This window comes from Schistocerca nitens, chromosome 9 (genome assembly GCF_023898315.1).
Source record: "Schistocerca nitens isolate TAMUIC-IGC-003100 chromosome 9, iqSchNite1.1, whole genome shotgun sequence".
NCBI lineage: Eukaryota > Metazoa > Arthropoda > Insecta > Orthoptera > Acrididae > Schistocerca > Schistocerca nitens.
Window position 1 is genome coordinate 301,622,173 of NC_064622.1, and position 20,023 is coordinate 301,642,195.

Consider the following 20,023-nt stretch of genomic DNA (forward strand, 5'->3'; position numbering starts at 1 on the left):
ACAATCATCTCATCCTCTCAGTTTGGCATGTTAGGTACCTTAACAACAACAACAACAGAATGGTTGGCAATATTCCCTAGACCAATTCTTGATTGTGCATACATGTAAAGTGCAAACCATTTCTCTTGACTGACTTCGTACGGCTAACGTTTCACTGAGTAAAGGCTTACTAAGTAGCTTCTGACATTATTCAGTATCACACAACAAATAATAGCAATATTAGATAAAATATTAAACCAACAATAATGAAAACAAATAAAATCTCAGCATGGAGCAAACAGTTCCACAGGACAGCAAGCAGCCTGAAGCTTAGTCCAAGCTGCAATATTGTACTGATGAGAGTGAAGATCTGGCAACCATGGGTGGTAGCTGCAATTACAAGTATCACGGTATTGTCAGAAAGCGTGTTGTGCTTTCTTTGTGAACCTCACTGCCCTACATCCTTTGTAGATGTCAATCTTAAAATAATACTGAATGGACTATTGTTATCACTCAGTCATTTTAAGGCAAATTATTCTAGAAGAAATAGGTGCAGAATAAACATAATTATGCTTGAGGCAGCTGAAAACATAGCAAAATATTAAAGTGTGGACAAATCAGTACATCTGAAAGAATGCTCATTTCACATCTTACACCAAAATATAAGAAGGCTTACAAATAAAAAGTGTGAGCTTCTGAAATTACAAAAGAGGAATGAAATGACAAGTGGAATATCAGCAGATGTGTTATGCTAGTTGAAACATACTTGGGGATTACTAAAATTTAACTGATCTATGTAGCGTAATATAGAACTACTGGACCACTAGTAAAACAAGAATGTAATCAGTGGCATTGTATGTGAAAAGCAGTGTTAAGTACTGGACCATAGACGCTAGGAAATAGTGTGTTAAAATAGCTCTTCAAAGGATATGGCAAATCAAACAATCTGCAAATACAGATGCTAGTAGTGCATGCAGTTCACAAGCCACCAGCAGGAACTATCTTACACCTCATCAAGCATTTAAAGAGAATGTCAATAGGCTACACTGACTTAACTAGACACTCACTAGCTTTGGTAACTCTAAACACTTTCTGTCTGATAGAGTATAGTAAGAGTTAATTATGTGCAAATTTTGTTTGTTTCTCACAATAAAGTTGTCATTGATGAATGAAGGTTTTAATGTAATGGCTATCTCTTTTTAGACAAAACTATTTTGGTTGAATTAGATCTAAAAGACATAGTATGCAATGATCTTGTGGCAGCAACAGCCAGGAGTCTTCCTCTGGGGAAGTTCGGCCACTGAACTGCAAGTCTCTTCAGCTGACGCCACACTGGGTGACTTGCGTGTCAATGGTGATGAGGACTACACAACACTCTCTTCCCGAGCAGCTAAAATCTCTAACCCGGCTGGGAATTGAATCTGGACCCATCAGACATGGTGACCACATCAGATCATAAAAGTAAATCTCGCTACACATACAGATGTGAAATAGTAATCCCTACCCACCACCTTTTACACATTACAATAACAGAAATTCCTCTATGGAATAAAAAGAGTTGTCAAGGAGAAACTTTTCAGTTTATTTTCAAATTTTACATTTTCTGGCAGTGGGTAAATGATCAAAAATTTTGGTTGCAGCATTTTGCATCTCCTGTTTGTTCTACATACAACCTTAATGTGGCATAATGAATGTCATTTTCTTCTTCTGGTCTTTTAACTAAGCACATCATTGTTTCTTTTGAACTGAAATAGTCAAAACTCCTTAATCAGATGTCTCCAAGATGACTGTAGGGTAGTGCAACATATTATTCTTACAGCACGTTTTTAAGCTATTAAGACTTTGTTTCGTAAGGATGAGTACCCAAGAACATTATTCCATATGACATTACTGAATGAAAATGGCTCTGAGCACTATGGGACTTAACTTCTGAGGTCATGTCACTGAATGAAAATATGCAAACACTGTCAGCTTACTGACTTCTCTCTCCTCAGAATAGACAATGATTCTAAGTGAAAATGCGGCTGAACTAAGTTGTTTCAGGAGTTCCAAACTGTGCTTTTTCCAGTTTAAATTCTCATCAATGTGGACACCTAAGATTCTTGAAGTTTCCACTGTATTTATTATTTCCTCATCACGTGTTATGCTTATATTGGTGTAGCAACTCCAGGTGTGCAGAACTCAATATTTTGCTTCTTTTTTAAATTGAGCATGAGACTATCTGCAGAAAACCAGTCACTGATACTTTTAAGAACATTGTTTACCATTTCTTCCATTGCCATATGTATGGTAGGATTGAAAAAAGGAGTAATTAGATGAACTTACTTGGATGGAAGATTGTTTACATAAATGAAGAAAATTAGCAGACCTAAGATTGAGTCTTGTGGAGCTCCTTATGTAATCTCTCACCTGTCCAAATAATGTCTCTGAACTACACTGGCTGAGTTACTAACAAGGAGGAGTCCCCAGTGGTGGGACTGACTTTTTGAAACCATTTATATGGTCATGTAGGTTAAGATCCAAGGTATCACAAACAAGCCACTCACCCTGGTGGCCCAATATTTACGAGTAACCAACAAAAAAATTTCAGGAATTTGTGTGATCCGCCACAGCTTTAAAATTAATACATTTAATCAGTTTGTTGCCGTAGTATAATGGTTATTGTGCTGTCCTCACATGCGAAAGGTTAAGGGTTTGAATGCAGTCAGGTGCTTAGAATGTCTTTTTTTTATTATTTTTTTTTCAGAATGATTTTGGTCACTATTTTTATTCAATTAATTGGTTTAAACATATTTTTTAAATTTCTGTTCCTGTGTCACATCATTTTCATTGTTGTTGTTGTGGTCTTCTGTCCTGAGACTGGTTTGATGCAGCTCTCCATGCTACTCTATCCTGTGCAAGCTTCTTCATCTCCCAGTACCTACTGTAACCTACATCCTTCTGAATCTGCTTAGTGTATTCACCTCTTGGTCTCCCTCTACGATTTTTACCCTCCACGCTGCCCTCCAATGCTAAATTTGTGATCCCTTGATGCCTCAAAACATGTCCTACCAACCGATCCCTTCTTCTAGTCAAGTTGTGCCACAAACTTCTCTTCTCCCCAATCCTATTCAATACCTCCTCATTAGTTACGTGATCTACCCATCTTATCTTCAGCATTCTTCTGTAGCACCACATTTCGAAAGCTTCTATTCTCTTCTTGTCCACACTAGTTATCGTCCATGTTTCACTTCCATACATGGCTACACTCCATACAAATACTTTCAGAAATGACTTCCTGACACTTAAATCTATACTCGATGTTAACAAATTTCTCTTCTTCAGAAACGATTTCCTTGCCATTGCCAGTCTACATTTTATATCCTCTCTACTTCGACCACCATCAGTTATTTTACTCCCTAAATAGCAAAACTCCTTTACTACTTTAAGTGTCTCATTTCCTAATCTAATTCCCTCAGCATCACCCGATTTAATTTGACTACATTCCATTATCCTCATTTTGCTTTTGTTGATGTTCATCTTATATCCTCCTTTCAAGACACTGTCCATTCCGTTCAACTGCTCTTCCAAGTCCTTTGCTGTCTCTGACAGAATTACAATGTCATCGGCGAACCTCAAAGTTTTTACTTATTCTCCATGAATTTTAATGCCTACTCTGAATTTTTCTTTTGTTTCCTTTACTGCTTGCTCAATATACAGATTGAATAACATCGGGGAGAGGCTACAACCCTGTCTCACTCCCTTCCCAACCACTGCTTCCATTTCATGCCCCTCAACTCTTACAACTGCCATCTGGTTTCTGTACAAATTGTAAATAGCCTTTCGCTCCCTGTATTTTACCCCTGCCACCTTCAGAATTTGAAAGAGAGTATTCCAGTTAACATTGTCAAAAGCTTTCTCTAAGTCTACAAATGCTAGAAACGTAGGTTTGCCTTTCTTAATCTTTCTTCTAAGATAAGTCGTAAGGTTAGTATTGCCTCACGTGTTCCAACATTTCTACGGAATCCAAACTGATCTTCCCCGAGGTCCACTTCTACCAGTTTTTCCATTCGTCTGTAAAGAATTCGCGTTAGTATTTTGCAGCTGTGACTTATTAAACAGATAGTTCGGTAATTTTCACATCTGTCAACACCTGATTTCTTTGGGATTGGAATTATTATATTCTTCTTGAAGTCTGTGGGTATTTCGCCTGTCTCATACATCTTGCTCACCAGATGGTAGAGTTTTGTCAGGACTGGCACTCCCAAGGCCATCAGTAGTTCTAATGGAATGTTGTCTACTCCCGGGGCCTTGTTTCGACTCAGGTCTTTCAGTGCTCTGTCAAACTCTTCACGCAGTATCTTATCTCCCATTTCATCTTCACCTACATCCTCTTCCATTTCCTTAATATTGTCCTCAAGTACTTCATCCTTGTATAAACCCTCTATATACTCCTTCCACCTTTCTGCCTTCCCTTCTTTGCTTAGAACTGGGTTGCCATCTGAGCTCTTGATATTCATACAAGTGGTTCTCTTCTCTCCAAAGGTCTCTTTAATTTTCCTGTAGGCAGTATCTATCTTAGCCCTAGTGAGACAAGCCTCTACATCCTTACATTTGTCCTCTAGCCATCCCTGCTTAGCCATTTTGCACTTCCTGTCGATTTCATTTTTGAGACGTTTGTATTCCTTTTTGCCTGCTTCATTTACTGCATTTTTATATTTTCTCCTTTCATCAATTAAATTCAATATTTCTTCTGTTACCCAAGGATTTCTATTAGCCCTCGTCTTTTTACCTACTTGATCCTCTGCTGCCCTCACTACTTCATCCCCTCAGAGCTACCCATTCTTCTTCTACTGTATTTCTTTCCCCCATTCCTGTCAATTGTTCCCTTATGCTCTCCCTGAAACTCTGTACAACCTCTGGTTCTTTCAGTTTATCCAGGTCCCCTATCCTTAAATTCCCCCCTTTTTGCAATTTCTTCAGTTTAATCTGCAGATCATAACCAATAGATTGTGGTCAGAATCCACATCTGCCCCTGGAAATGTCTTATAATTTAAAACCTGGTTCCTAAATCTCTGTCTTACCATTATATAATCTATCTGATACCTTTTAGTATCTCCAGGATTCTTCCAGGTATACAACCTTCTTTTATGATTCTTGAACCAAGTGTTAGCTATGATTAGGTTATGCTCTGTGCAAAATAATCCATATTCACCTACTATGTTTCCTTCTCTCCCTTTTCCTACTGACGAATTCCAGTCCCCCATGACTATTAAATTTTCGTCTCCCTTCACTACCTGAATAATTTCTTTTATCTCGTCATACATTTCATCAATTTCTTCATCATCTGCAGAGCTAGTTGGCATATAAACTTGTACTACTGTAGTAGGCATGGCTTTGTGTCTATCTTGGCCACAGTAATGCGTTCACTATGCTGTTTGTAGTAGCTAACCCGCACTCCTATTTTTTCATTCATTATTAAACCTACTCCTGCATTACCCCTATTTGATTTTGTATTTATAACCCTGTAATCACCTGACCAAAAGTCTTGTTCCTCCTGCCACCGAACTTCAGTAATTCCCACTATATCTAACTTTAACCTATCCATTTCCCTTTTTAAATTTTCTAACCTACCTGCCTGATTAAGGGATCTGACATACCACGCTCAGATCCGTCATTTTCATTAGCATATTAATAATTCTTTAGTTGCTCTCATTCCTTCTTCCTATCACTTTTACCAATTGGAAATATCATTATCTTTATCATGCCTGTAGGGTAGTACAACATATTATTCTTACAGCACGTTTTTAAGCATTAAGACTTTTTTTCGTAAGGATGAGTACCCAAGAACATTATTCCATTTGACATTACTCCATATGACATTATTCCATATGACATTACTATTACAATATTTAAACATTTGAAAATGCTGATTCATCGGTTAAAAACAAAAGATGAAATAATATATACATATTGACTGTATGGGTGTCAAAAATGTAATTTTCATTACAAGATGTGCAGTGTTTTGGATGCCAATCATCATATAAACAAATAAAATGTAATCATAGCGTGTAGGCTTTCACGGCCGGCGTCTTCTCCCGGAAATAAAATGTAAATTCTTATTGCACTGTGCACATGACAACGCAAATAAAAAATTAAACAAAAGGAGGGATTATAAGTAAAACAAAATTCTAGCAAACTGAGGAATAAACTTAATGAATGAAATAACATGGACGAAAATATGAGATGATAAAAGGGAAGAAATAAAAAAGAAATCAATAAATAACAATAATTATATCTAAAGACAAAGATGATGTGAATTACCAAATGAAAGTGCTGGCAGGTCGACAGACACACAAACAAACACAAACATACACACAGAATTCAAGCTTTCGCAACAAACTGTTGCCTCATCAGGAAAGAGGGAAGGAGAGGGAAAGACGAAAGGATGTGGGTTTTAAGGGAGAGGGTAAGGAGTCATTCCAATCCCGGGAGCGGAAAGACTTACCTTAGGGGGAAAAAAGGATGGGTATACACTCGCACACACACACGAGTGTATACCCGTCCTTTTTTCCCCCTAAGGTAAGTCTTTCCGCTCCCAGGATTGGAATGACTCCTTACCCTCTCCCTTAAAACCCACATCCTTTCGTCTTTCCCTCTCCTTCCCTCTTTCCTGATGAGGCAACAGTTTGTTGCGAAAGCTTGAATTCTGTGTGTATGTTTGTGTTTGTTTGTGTGTCTGTCGACCTGCCAGCACTTTCATTTGGTAAGTCACATCATCTTTGTTTTTAGATATATTTTTCCTACGTGGAATGTTTCCCTCTATTATAACAATAACAATAATTAACTTCATATGCATAAATATTCCAAATCGAAAAAGAGTGGGAGGAAGAAAAAATGAGAGAAATTATATTTATTAAAGTGACATAAAAAAGGAACATAATTAAAAAAAATACATTTAAACAGTCAATTCAATAAAAATAATGATCAAAGCCATTTTGAAGGAGATTAAAAAATAAAAAAATACCGAAGCTCCTGATGACAATCAAACCCACAACCTTTGAGATATGAGGACTGCACGATCACTGTCCTGCTGTGTCAACTTTCTGAAACATGTTAATTAGAAAGCTATAGAGCATCACCACAAAATTCCAAACTTTTTTTTCATCCATTACTTGCAGATGATGGTCCCAGACTGAATGGCTGTAGTGTATGTTACCTTGTACCTTAACCTACATTACCATTTAAATGGTTTCAAAAAGTCAGTCCCACCGCTGGGGAGCTCTTCTTATAAGTATAACTTTCTGCATTATTTTGCTAGATACAACATTATCTGTAACTTGTCTGTACCATCAATCCCATAAAACCTCAATTTATCTAGAAGAATACTGTGGTTCACATAATCAAATGCCTTAGATAGGTTGTGGAAAATACCAAGCAGCGTGCTGTTTTGACCTCTTGAAAAAATGGGATTCTGCCAAATGTTCACGTCGTTCTCACACAATATTTCGACGGCATAGCTTGCTGTCTTCTTCAGGTGCTACCCGAGAATGGTCCTTGGGCGGATCGAGTCCAGTATTTATGCCTGTAAGGTGATGGGTACTCACTAGTTGGTCTGTGCAAATGGGTGTTCCCTCTGCGGTCCACGCCCACCACACACGGCTCCCATGGCCCTCTCTGGTCACTGGTGTTCCCACTGCCATCCACGCCCACCTCGGCCGCTCTTTGAGGTCACCGTTGCCATGTGTAGGGTCTGATGCTACCTATCCTGGCTGTTTCCTTGGTGTCCACTTTTTTTTTTTGCTGGGAGCTTCGTAACTGGTCCGCACAACATCGAGTGTCTCGTTTGCGGTCCGCGCCTACTAGGCCTGTCTCCCATAGTCTCCTCTGTTGCTGGTGTTCCGAACGCCATCTACGCCCAACTTGGATGTCCTCTAAGGTTGTGGTCATCATCTCGGGAGTGTCAGGACAAATCTGTAGTGTCTGGTGCTCTGTCTCATGGCTGTTTTCTCGGTTCCCACTCCTGTTTCTGGTGAACTCTTGATATGTTTTGCGTTGAGCTTTCAGAAGTTCAAGAGCCAGATCCCAGACAGTGCTGAGCTGGTATCCAGTGTCACAGTTGATGAGATTCTGCATGATCTTGATGGACTCTTTTATGACACTGTCCCAATATCTAGGGGTTTGTGTGACAATCTTGGCATCATTGTAGTTCATCGAGTGACCGAGCTCTAGACAGTGTTCTGCTATGGCTGATTTGGTTGCCTGTCTGAGTCTGGTGTGCCTCTGGTGTTCTTTACATGTGATGTCCACAGTCCTGGTGGTCTGGCCGATGTGTGACATCCCACACTTGCATGGTATGTTCTAGATGCCTGGCTTCCGTAACCCCAGGTCATCCTTTACATCCCCCAACATTGTCCCAATCTTAGTGGGTGGGCAAAATACGCTCTTGATGTCATGTTTCATGAGAATTCTGCTGATCTTAGCAGAGATCTGTCCTGCATAAGGCAAGTATACCACCACCCTCTTTGCCTCTTCTGGTTCTTCTACTGGATCCTGTGGTTGACTGGCAGGTTGAAGTGCATTCTGGATGTCTCTAAATGAGAATCCATTCTTGCTGAACACTGACTGTAAGTGTTCTATTTCCATTGCCAAACTGTCAGGGTCTGACAGAGTATGTGCTCTGTGGACTAGAGTTTTGAGCACTCTGTTCTTCTGTGCCGGATGTTGGCAGCTGTTGGCTTGCAGGTATAAGTCAGTGTGTGTCAGTCTGCGACACACACTGTGTCAAAATGTGCCATCAGGCTTCCCAGTCATCCTAAAGAAGACAGATTATGACAGAAAAGTGCAACAACTTCTGGAGGATCCTGCAAACTAACCAATAGGAAGTGACCGCACGGACAAAAAGATCAGAGCTCTGCTGAAGGAGACGGGCCTGTCTAAACAAGTCATCAAACAGCTGCATTCCAAAGCACTATTGCCACCTAGGCTGTATGGACTATCCAAAGGTCACAAGAATGGGGTTCCTCTTTGACCTATTGTCAGCAGTATCGGTGCTGCCATCTGTCCTAGTGCAAAATACCTAAAGAAGATGCCAGAACCACATGTGGGCAAGTGTGTGAATCACGTTCGGAATTCAGAGGACTTCCTACAGTGGCTGAGGCAACCACACATTTTTGACTCTGACATAATGGTCTCTCTTCACACGAGTACCACTGAATGACTAACTCGATCTTATTGGAGAGAGGTTCGATGGAGCCCTCCTTGACTTATTCAGGCATGTACTAACCTTGATGTACTTCCTAGATGGGGATCAATTTTATTAGAAAATGGAAGGGGTGGCAATGGGCAGCCCTCTATCACCAGTGGTTGCCTACCCATTCATGGAAAGATTTGAAGAGGAGGCACTTACATCTGCCACGTATCAACACAAGTGCTTTTTTAGATATGTAGATGACACCTTTGTCATTTGGCCCCATGGCAGGCAGAAGCTAGATGATTTTCTGGAACATCTGAATTCATGCCATCCGAATATAACATTCACAAGGGAACTGAGAAGGATAGACAACTCCCATTCCCGGATGTAATACTCAGGAGGAAGCCTTATGGCACATTTGGGCACAGTGTGAATCGCAAACCAACCCACACTGACTTATACCTGCAAGCCTACAGCTGCCACCATTCGGCACAGAAGAACGGAGTAATCAAAGCTCTAGTTTACAGAGCACATACTCTGTCAGACCCTGACAGTTTGGCAATGGAAATAGAACACTTACAGTCAGTGTTCAGCAAGAATGGATTCTCATTTAGAGACATCCAGAATGCACTTCAACCTGCCAGTCAACCACAGGATCCAGTAGAAGAACCAGAAGAGGCAAAGAGGGTGGTGGTATACTTGCCTTATGCAGGACAGATCTCTGCTAAGATCAGCAGAATTCTCATGAAACATGACATCAAGAGTGTATTTTTCCCACCCACTAAGATTGGGACAATGTTGGGGGATGTAAAGGATGACCTGGGAATACAGAAGCCAGGCATTTAGAACATACCATGCGAGTGTGGGATGTCACACATCGGCCAGACCACCAGGACTGTGGACATCACATGTAAAGAACACCAGAGGCACACCAGACTCAGACAGGCAACCAAATCAGCCATAGCAGAACACTGTCTAGAGCTCGGTCACTCGATGAACTACAATGATGCCAAGATTGTCACACAAACCCCTAGATATTGGGACAGTGTCATAAAAGAGTCCATCAAGATCATGCAAAATCTCATCAACTGTGACACTGGATACCAGCTCAGCACTGTCTGGGATCTGGCTCTTGAACTTCTGAAAGCTCAATGCAAAACATATCAAGAGTTCACCAGAAACAGGAGTGGGAACCGAGAAAACAGCCATGACACAGAGCACCAGACACTACAGATTTGTCCTGACACTCCCGAGATGACGACCACAACCTTAGAGGACATCCAAGTTGGGCGCAGATGGCGTTCGGAACACCAGTGACCAGAGGAGGCCATGGGAGATGGACCTAGCGGGCGTGGACCGCGAACGAGTCACTCGATGCGGCGCGGACCAGTTATGAAGCGCCCAGCAAGAAATAGAAGTGGAGACCAAGGAAACAGCCAGGATACAGAGCACTACCATTACAGATGATGACCACAACCCCAGAAAGCAGACGCGGACCGCAGTGGGAACACCAGCAACCAGAGAGGGCCATGGGAGCCACGCCTGGCAGGTGTGGGCTGCGGAGGGAACACCCGATGCGGTGAGGACCGATTAGGGAGTGCCCAGCACCTTACAGGCACAAATACTGGACTTGATCTGCCCAAGGACCAGTATCGGGTAGCACCTGAAGAAGACAGTGAGTTACGCTGTCAAAAAAAGCGTGCGAGAACGACGTGAACATCCGGCAGAATCTTTTTTTTTTTTTTTTCAAAATGTCAACAAATTGCTGGGAAAGCCTAAAGAATTACAGTGTGTTGTTTTGTTATTTAATGCTTGTAGAATTTAGGGAGTGAACAAGTAAATGTTGTTTTCAGTAGAGCAACTCTTCTGAAATCTAAACTGATTTAGGGAGGATATTATTGTTACTCAGGCAAGATTCTATTCTAGAATACATCACCTTCTCCAAAATTTATGAAAATGACATCAGTAGGGAAACAGGTCAGTAGTTATTGAACTCTCCCTGATTACTTTTCTTATAAAATGCTTCAACAATGGCATATTTCAGTCTCTCTGGAAAAATTCTGTGAGTTAGTGATGCATTACATATTTCATATAAGATAGAGCTTATTGTATGGAAACATATCTTTAGTACTCTATTGGAAACACCATCAAATCCAGATGAGCTTTCATTTTTGAGAGAATATATGATTTTTCTAATTTCAGGAGAAGTTGGTGATCCATTTACATGATTTAGTTTTATGAAAGCTGTTTTTTCAACATACTGCTGTGATTTTTTCCTTGAATTGTTTGTCCCTATATTTTGTGCTATGTTGAAGAAATGATTATTAAATATATTTGCTACCTGTGACTCATCATTTATAGCCCTACCATTCAATACAATAGGAATGTTATTCTGTTCCATGACTCGCTGTCCTTTCTCTCATTTCACTACACTGCATACAGACATCTGTTTGTGGAATTACTGATTTTTGACATTATGTGTATGTTCCTTGATATTTTTAATAGCTTTTCTTAATAATTTTAAGCAGTTTTTCTTAAAGGGCAACTGTAACAGAATCTTTACTTGTTCTTGCAAACAAACATATTTCTCTTTGCCTTTCACAACATACTTTAGTCCCTTTAGTGATCTATGATTTTTACATGGCTGTTTAATGTTCTTTGTGATTAGCTTATATGGAAAGCTATTTACAAACAGTGATGAATTCAGATCATGGAATAGATTAAATTTATGTCAGCATTTGTTTCATTATAAATTTCATCCCAGGTCACCTCTTGTATACTATTCTTAAAAACATTAGTTCTGGGGTAATTAATTATTCTAACTGATTTAAATTGAGGAGTATCGATACTGTATGGCATTACTTATTTAACTAGCTGTGCGTTGCAATCAGAGAGAGCATTTGTCACTGGGTATATTTTCTTGCTTTGAGCGTCACCAAAGAAAAAACATTATCAACTAGTATTCTGCTGTCTTGAACCATCCACATGCTGGAAAGCTAACTACTGAGATCACATTGTGAGATCCAAATAAGGGTTCCATTAGGTTGGTTCACAAGTTCACGGCATTTTTGTTTTGCATGTTGGTGTTCTGGTTGCTATGGGTTCATTTATTGATTATCATTTTTTATCTGTAGTTCACTGTTGCTATTTTAGCTGAGTGGTGGTAGCAGCAAAGGAAGCTAGAAACATTTGTGCTGTTTATGAGGATAATGCCATTGGACAGAGCATAGCAAAAAAATGGTTTTCTCATTTTAAGAGAGACTGTTTCAAAATTAGTGATACCCCACATTCAAAAAGACCTTCGCAATCTGATGAAGAGTGTTTAAACACATTACCCACAATGATCCACATGAGTGTACTGAAGGATTGGCAAATATGATGAACTGTGATCATTCTGCCATCGTGCAACATTTGCATGCAGTGCAAAATCAGGTGTACGGGTACTGCATGCTCTAAGCCAAAATCACAAAAATCAGCATCTCTGCCTGCTCGTCATCAATTAACTTGCAAACAACACTGACCATTACTATCCTGTATTGATACTGGTGATGAGGAATGGTGTCTTTACACTGACATAAGGAAAAGAAAAGAATGTTTGACTCCAAACAATGCAACAACTACACATATCAATAAAAGATAATGTTGTGCACCTGGTGGAACAGCAATGGAGAGATGTGCTATGCATTGCTTCTCCGAGGTGTAACCACCACTGCTGATATTTATTGTCAACAAATGAGATGTCTTGCAGGTGCAATCCAAGAACAACAACCTGAAGAATCCAAGAACAACAACGAGAAGGACTGTGTTAAGTGAAGCTACTCCACAATAATGCCCACCTGCATTCTGCTAGACTCCCTAAAACCACTATACAAGAGTTGGGTTGGGAAGTCGTAATGCGCCCACTTGACCTTGTGCCCTCAGATTTTCACCTTTCCCACTCTCTATCGAACAAACTTCAAGAAACTTCCTTTATGGATGAAAGTGTGCTCCTAGCATGGTTCAATGAGTTCTTCGCCTCAAAACTATGTGATTTCTACAATAATCGAATTGAAAAATTATCCCAGCATCGCAGACTGTTAGGAGAATATCTTGTTGATGACTAAAATCTCTGATGTGTGTATTTATTGGGTTTATTAAACTCATGGAGAAATGCGATGAACTTATGCAACAACTCTAAAAGTCATAAAGAAACAACTTACAAGATAAATCATGGGAGCAGATCTACAAAGCAGATCTTTCTGGTAAAAAAATTAACTATTTCTAAACATGTTCCTTCGGCATTAGTGCTGTTTTCTTTTAAACCAAACAAGGGTAATAATTAAAGAGAAGCATGGATAATGGAGGGATAATCTACAAGATTAAAGTATCTTGCATTAGGAAGGAAGAACCTTGTAGAATCTCCCAGTCTATAGTCAAATGTCATAAACATGTGAGTTAAAAATATAGTATGACAAATAGACCGGAATTCTAAGAGAACTACTGTAACAGAAATGACACATTGAAATCAATGGGCACCAAATTCAATGATTGCTTCCTCGTAATTACAGATGTTAATGAACATCCACGTACAGATACATCAGATTTATTATCAGAACACATTTTGCATCATGTGAAACCATTAGACTTAAAATATATTTCCTAAGGAGATTATAAAAATCTTTATGTCACTAAAAATGATAATTATACTGTCTATGATAGTGATTTTTGGAAAGTATTAATATCCTTTGCTTACTTGATAGGGTCACTCTTGAAATATCTCTGTCATTAGTCAATGATTCAAAGGACATTTCCCTAGACAGACTGAAATATACAGAATTCACACCCATATACAAAAATGAAGACAACAAATCACCTCAAATTACAAATACATTTTACTCTTTCCAGTTCTTTCTCTACAGACAAATCCATTTATAAGGTTACAAATAAATTACTATTGTAGCTAAACAACAAAAATATCTGATTTTGACAAAGTCTCTGATGTGTTTGTTAGTTTCACGTTCCATGGATCATTTGCGCGATTAATTGTAATGATGTGGAACGGCTCATTTTAAATTCACATTACACATTCATATGTAACTATGGTTACACTGTGTAAAACTAAAATTTACTTGGTAAAATAAAATGATGTAGCATTAATGGCATCTCCCTTACATGAATGGTGTCTTACCTCCACTACAAAAAGAGGACTACAATGACAAACTGCACCATGTGACTGAAATAGCCACACAAAAGATAAATGTTTGAAGGTAAATCAAGACAAAAATTATTTGTTTTGTGTTCTCTGAGTAAATTGGTGTATAACACTCATTTCTGCCCTTATTTTACATATAGCTCTAACTGTCACTTGTGTTCCATAAGGCAAACATGTATCAGTTTGTTGCACAACAGATGATCATGAAACACTGTAACACTAAAAGTGATGACCTTACAAAGTTTAGTGCATTTTGCATTACACGTAAAGTGGGTTGGGATTACTTTGAAAGAGAAAATAATTTTCGAGAGATCATACAAAACGTGAGCCACTGATGGCGTTTTTGCAATCAGTTCATTCAAAACAACATCCATTGGCAAGTTTTGGAACTAAATGGTGGTTAGGAACTAGTGTAGTATCCAATAATAATTAAAACTAAACTACAAAAAGGAGAAAAATTTATTCTTGTTGGTCAAGGCTGCTGACTGAAGGAGAGTAGAGATCAATGATTAATACATTAAATAAAAAACCACACATTTATGCAGAAATATTTAATTTTTTTTTTTCAGTTACGTTTATCAATTTCTCAATCAGTCTAATACCATGAAAATAACAGTAAATCTTATTATAGTGAATAAATCCAGATATGTCAGCACCATGTATAATTGTTACAAGTCTTCCTCATAATATTTAGCTGAAAGAAATCGCTTCAAGTTATGCTATGAAATTTGTGAATATGCAAATAGCTGTCTCTGACTCCCTACAAACAAATGTGCATGTGTGTTACACACACACACACACACACACACACACACACACACACTTTTACCCAGAATTTTTTAGATGCATCCCTAAAGCCAGTTATAATATTGCTGCTATACAGTCCCGTCACATCGATGCTAATATCTGTATTTCTTTACACAGTTGAAGCTCATAATAGCTGTTCAAAATAGAAATGAGACAGACATGTCTCTTAATTCATATAATGTTCTAGAGATAACTGTCATAATGCTGTCTGACATGGTACTTTGAACAAGCTAAACAAAGGTGCAAATAATGAAACTTATAAGCGAGTGCAAAGTATACTCGCAACTGGAGGCCATTACAGTTTTCAGACCAAACAGTCCACCAAGCTATAACTAAGAGAGATCTAGTAACAATATTAGCAAAATTATTGCATTAGGACAGTCTCTAAAATAAAAAAATGTTTATCCATTTCAGATTAACACTTGAACATATAAGGCTAAAGACATAAGAGATGATCAGTTAACACTATATTCATATTAGAAACTGGAATGTTATAGATTTTCAGAAGACGTAACTTGCATATTCAAATAAGCTACACAGCCAGTTAAGGTGTTCATTACACATGAACAGTCTTCTGTTACTATCACAAAAATATTGCTATTAAAGTACACAAAAATATTAAGGTTTATATAAAATTCCATTATTACTTAAAAGTTTGGAGCTAATAATACTTCCTCATCAACAAAAATGTTATAATTATTAAGTCCCATAACAAAAATTTCTCTAAAACATGTAATTAAATAAATATTGATTTGATAGTCACAATATCACAATATGACAATGGTAACTAAGAGTATTATACAGTATTATAAAACTGTGCATAATATTTGTATGAAAAACACAATATTTGTAACATAAGAACAATAAATTCTTAATAACATAACATTCAGTAACATTGCTAGCTGCCAGCAGGAAGCAGATTAACGATTAAATACAAAAATGTAAGTGTATTTGTAGCACAAGAATAACAAATTCAGATTAAAAATGAACTACTATTTACTTCTGTGACACTTCCAGCTGCCAACAGGAAGCAGTCTGACAATAATGTGAAAATAAATGACAGAACAATGATTATGAGAAAAATATGAATGACAGTACTCAATTTTAAAGGACAGTTTGTCCCCCCCCTCCCCCCCCCCCCAAGGGAATTTTTGAAACTAGCATTGACAATAAAAATATAAAATAGGTTTACCATAAAACTGCACACTGATACGACACTTAGAGGGGGATGTTACTCATCTTTGGATGGAAGAACAGTTAATAGAAGTGCAATGGAAGAAACATGTTAAAATTTTTTGATTTGTTTGGAGAGGACAAGGGAAATAATTGGAACTATCAGGGTGAATGCTCCATTTAAATAATTATTTGAGCTCATTTAAAAAAATAGGAAACTTTGAGCTCATTTAAAAATTGGGAAAAAGAGGAAATAATATTTAATCAGGAAGATATGTTGTGTTACCACAAACAATTCTGTTTTGACAGCAATATTTCATATGTACTGTCTTGGAAAACTTGACATACACCTTTCCTATACAATAATAATCTCATTCAAAGTATTTAATACTTAATGAAAAGAAACAAATTTAAGTTTATAATTATAAATATTTTAAATATGAGCATTTGGTATCATTTCTATGCAAATAAGAGTATTAAAGCTTTGACATTAATAAGCATCAAAATAGAATTATTAAAACCATCAGGGAAACCATATAGACTTTATCAACACAATAAAACAATTATCAGATAAAGGCATATAATCTGCTTGTCACAGGAGAATCTTGCATTTCAGACCAGCACGTCTTTCTACTAAATTTTCCAAAAAGACATATTCAACTCACTGCCCATCACAGGAAAATCTGTGTTACTGTGCATTAATTCAACATGTACCTTCAACAATGTTTCCAAAAAACTTAACATTCCTCTAACACATTTATACAGATCTTCTTAACATTTTTTATTTACGTTTCTTGCTAATTCATTTTGCCTTTTACTGAAATGTTTGTATGATTTTGCATTGTCTATTAGTCTACGTGTTGGTACAGCTGTCGTTTAGTCTTACTAACAAGTGAGCTTTACAGTTTCCAGTCTATGTCATTTTCATATTTTACTGAGTTACATAAAAATTTTCTGTGACTTCACTTTTTGGGGCCACCAGTCACAAATAAAATAATAAACACTTCCGAATATTGACTGTTGCTACTATTTTGACAATAACAGGAATGCATAGCTTATAACAAAAGATTACACACTAAAGCTACAGAGGAACTAAAAGCCACAAAAAATACTGTTTGTTATAGTTAAAAATTAAAGAAACACTATGTGAGCTAGAGGGATAGATGTTACCAACTGTCACTGTTGGAACAGTAGGAGCAGAGCTCTGTTCTAGTTATTTATATTTTGACAGTTGACACAATACTTCTGTTTCAGATAGTGTTTGAATACTGAAATGACAGATACACAGAAAATAGCCTTATGAAACACAATATAAATATTTTCTCCATAACTTAGGAGTTGATTGACACGTTCTGCTGATAGCCTCCCATGACAACTTCAGCATGATCATTACTTCGGCCATCCACTGGAGTTGGGGCCTGTTCCACCATTTCAGCTTCATGCATCCAATCTTCAATTTCTGCACGGTACATTCGGCGTTGCAAAACTTCCCGGTTACGGGGACGACATCCTATGTAAGTTGCTGTCCCCTGAAGCAGAGATTAGTGATATGAATGATCATCCATTTCGAAATCTGTAACACATGACTGATATAAACTGCTTCTATTTTAAGTTTATATCAAAAGGAAAACTCGCTGAGAAAACTGTAAACTTTCAAAAAGACACAACTGGCCAGTTCTTATTTTCTGGAGGCAAATTTACAGTACTGCCAACACAGATATTTAAAAGTGAAGCTTTAGGAATTATTATTTCCTATCCCAAGAAGAAAAGAGGGATGGATTTGGGAAGGTTGGAAAGGGGGTAAGGTGACTCACATCCCAGGTTGAGAGAGATGACCTGTTGGGAGGAGGACAAGAGAAGAAAGAGTTTAAGAATCCTTAATTTACATCTATGAACAGAAGATAATAAATAGAACACAGTTGTTATCAGACAGTAAAAACAACAGTAAGCTGGGAACATAGATATGTAACTTTAATATTCATTTATGAGTCTTGCCACACATTATAATAAAGACTTTATTCCTAGACTGAAATATTTTGCATAACATACCAATATATCACTGACAAAATCACCTACGTTTCCCATTAATAATAATAATAACAACAACAATACTTTTCTTTTCTTTTAATTGTACAAACATAATTCTTTTGTATTTGCAATGAATATTTGTATTCTTGCTATTAGTATCTTTCTTCCTAGTACATTTCAGTCATTTTAACAGCAGTAATCTTACTTCTTTTATAATTCTGTATTACGACTGGTTTGGTTGTGTTATATAATTCTCTGAATTGGAGTTGATCTTTTTAACTCTACATATCTACTACAGCAAATTTCCCCAGTAATGTATGTTAAATTATATATTATAATCTTTGTTTGCCCCTAGATGCCCCTCCTTTTTTTACTGCTCCAGAATTTATATCTATGTAGGTCAAGAACTGGAGCAAGACATCATATTCATCATTTCCCCACTTCAAATTTAGTTGTATTTCTGCGGTATCATTTCTTAATGAGGTACTTTGTATTTTACTTTAAATATATGACTACACCCATACAAGGGAAATGCGCTGAACAGCATAACATTTCAGTTTCACTAGTAGAGACCTAAGCAGTCTGTGGCAAGATCAGACAAAATGCCAACAGGGAAACATTTCTTGTTCAGTAGAAGGAGAGGGGTCTAGAAATAGACATCACTTGATTGTATCCCCTTTTATAAATGAGTATTACTGATGTAAATTTGTCTTACAAAAAGCAACACATTATAAGCTCCAACAAATATTATTACAGCATAAAATTCAAAAATAAATGATCAGGCTGGAGCTGATAAAATCACTGGCTGAATAACAAAATTAACAACAACTACTACTACAACTACTAGTAGTAGTAGTAGTAGTAGTACAGGGTGTATACACAGACAAGGAAAAAAAAATCCCAGACTTCCTGGTTAAAAATACAGTTTCTCCTGGCTGAAAACACACTTTTTCCATGTGAAATGACAGTAGACTTTCCCTCGGAATCCAAAACTTATCAATCCCTTGAATGGTTATGTTTTTATACATGGTCATAGAATTTCCCAGTACTTTAAAAAAACGAAACTCAGGGGGGAAAAAAATCATGTTTTGGAAAGATCTTTGATGGGCAGCAACTGTATGCTACATATTTTCATATTATGAAAGTATAAATTCAAATTCCACCAAACACCGCATGTTACCTTCCGAACCATTGAAATCAAGATTGCTATGCACTTTTGTATGCCAGTCATAGCTCATATCACGTGATCTCGCCAGCTGATGACAACGGATTGCAGACCATAGGACACATGATGTACTCATCCAATAGCAACATCGCTGTTAAGTAGCGTGAATAGACAAACAGCAAAATTTAATGTTTTAAATTAATATATGTAGAGTTGTTACTAGAAAAGCAAAGCTTTCATATACTGCAAGAGAAGCTAAGCTTTCATATATAATGTGGATCTTTTTTGGGCGTGTTACACTTTAGGATATATCACACAAATAATTTTTTTTTTTTTTTTTTTTTTTTTGGGCGCACAACTACAGTGGGCATTAGCACCCAGACTAAATTATGAATGCACTGTGAGGCAGAATGTTAAAACAACAACTAAAAAGGACAACACGATAAAAGGCACATTAACTGGCAAGGAATTAAAAGAAAACAGCATAATCAGATGTCCTTAGACAGGT

At 37.5% G+C, this 20,023-nt stretch overlaps 1 protein-coding gene across 1 annotated transcript in view; it reads right to left on the reverse strand.

Moving 5' to 3' along the window:
- Window positions 1-14,031: 14,031 nt before the first annotated feature.
- Window positions 14,032-20,023, reverse strand: part of LOC126203196 (two pore channel protein 1-like) — a 74,932-nt gene continuing 68,940 nt past the window's right edge. The window contains exon 13 of the mRNA XM_049937440.1: window positions 14,032-17,851. Coding sequence (XP_049793397.1) covers window positions 17,654-17,851 — 198 coding nt within the window. The 3' untranslated portion in view covers window positions 14,032-17,653. The remainder of the gene's footprint in view (window positions 17,852-20,023) is intronic.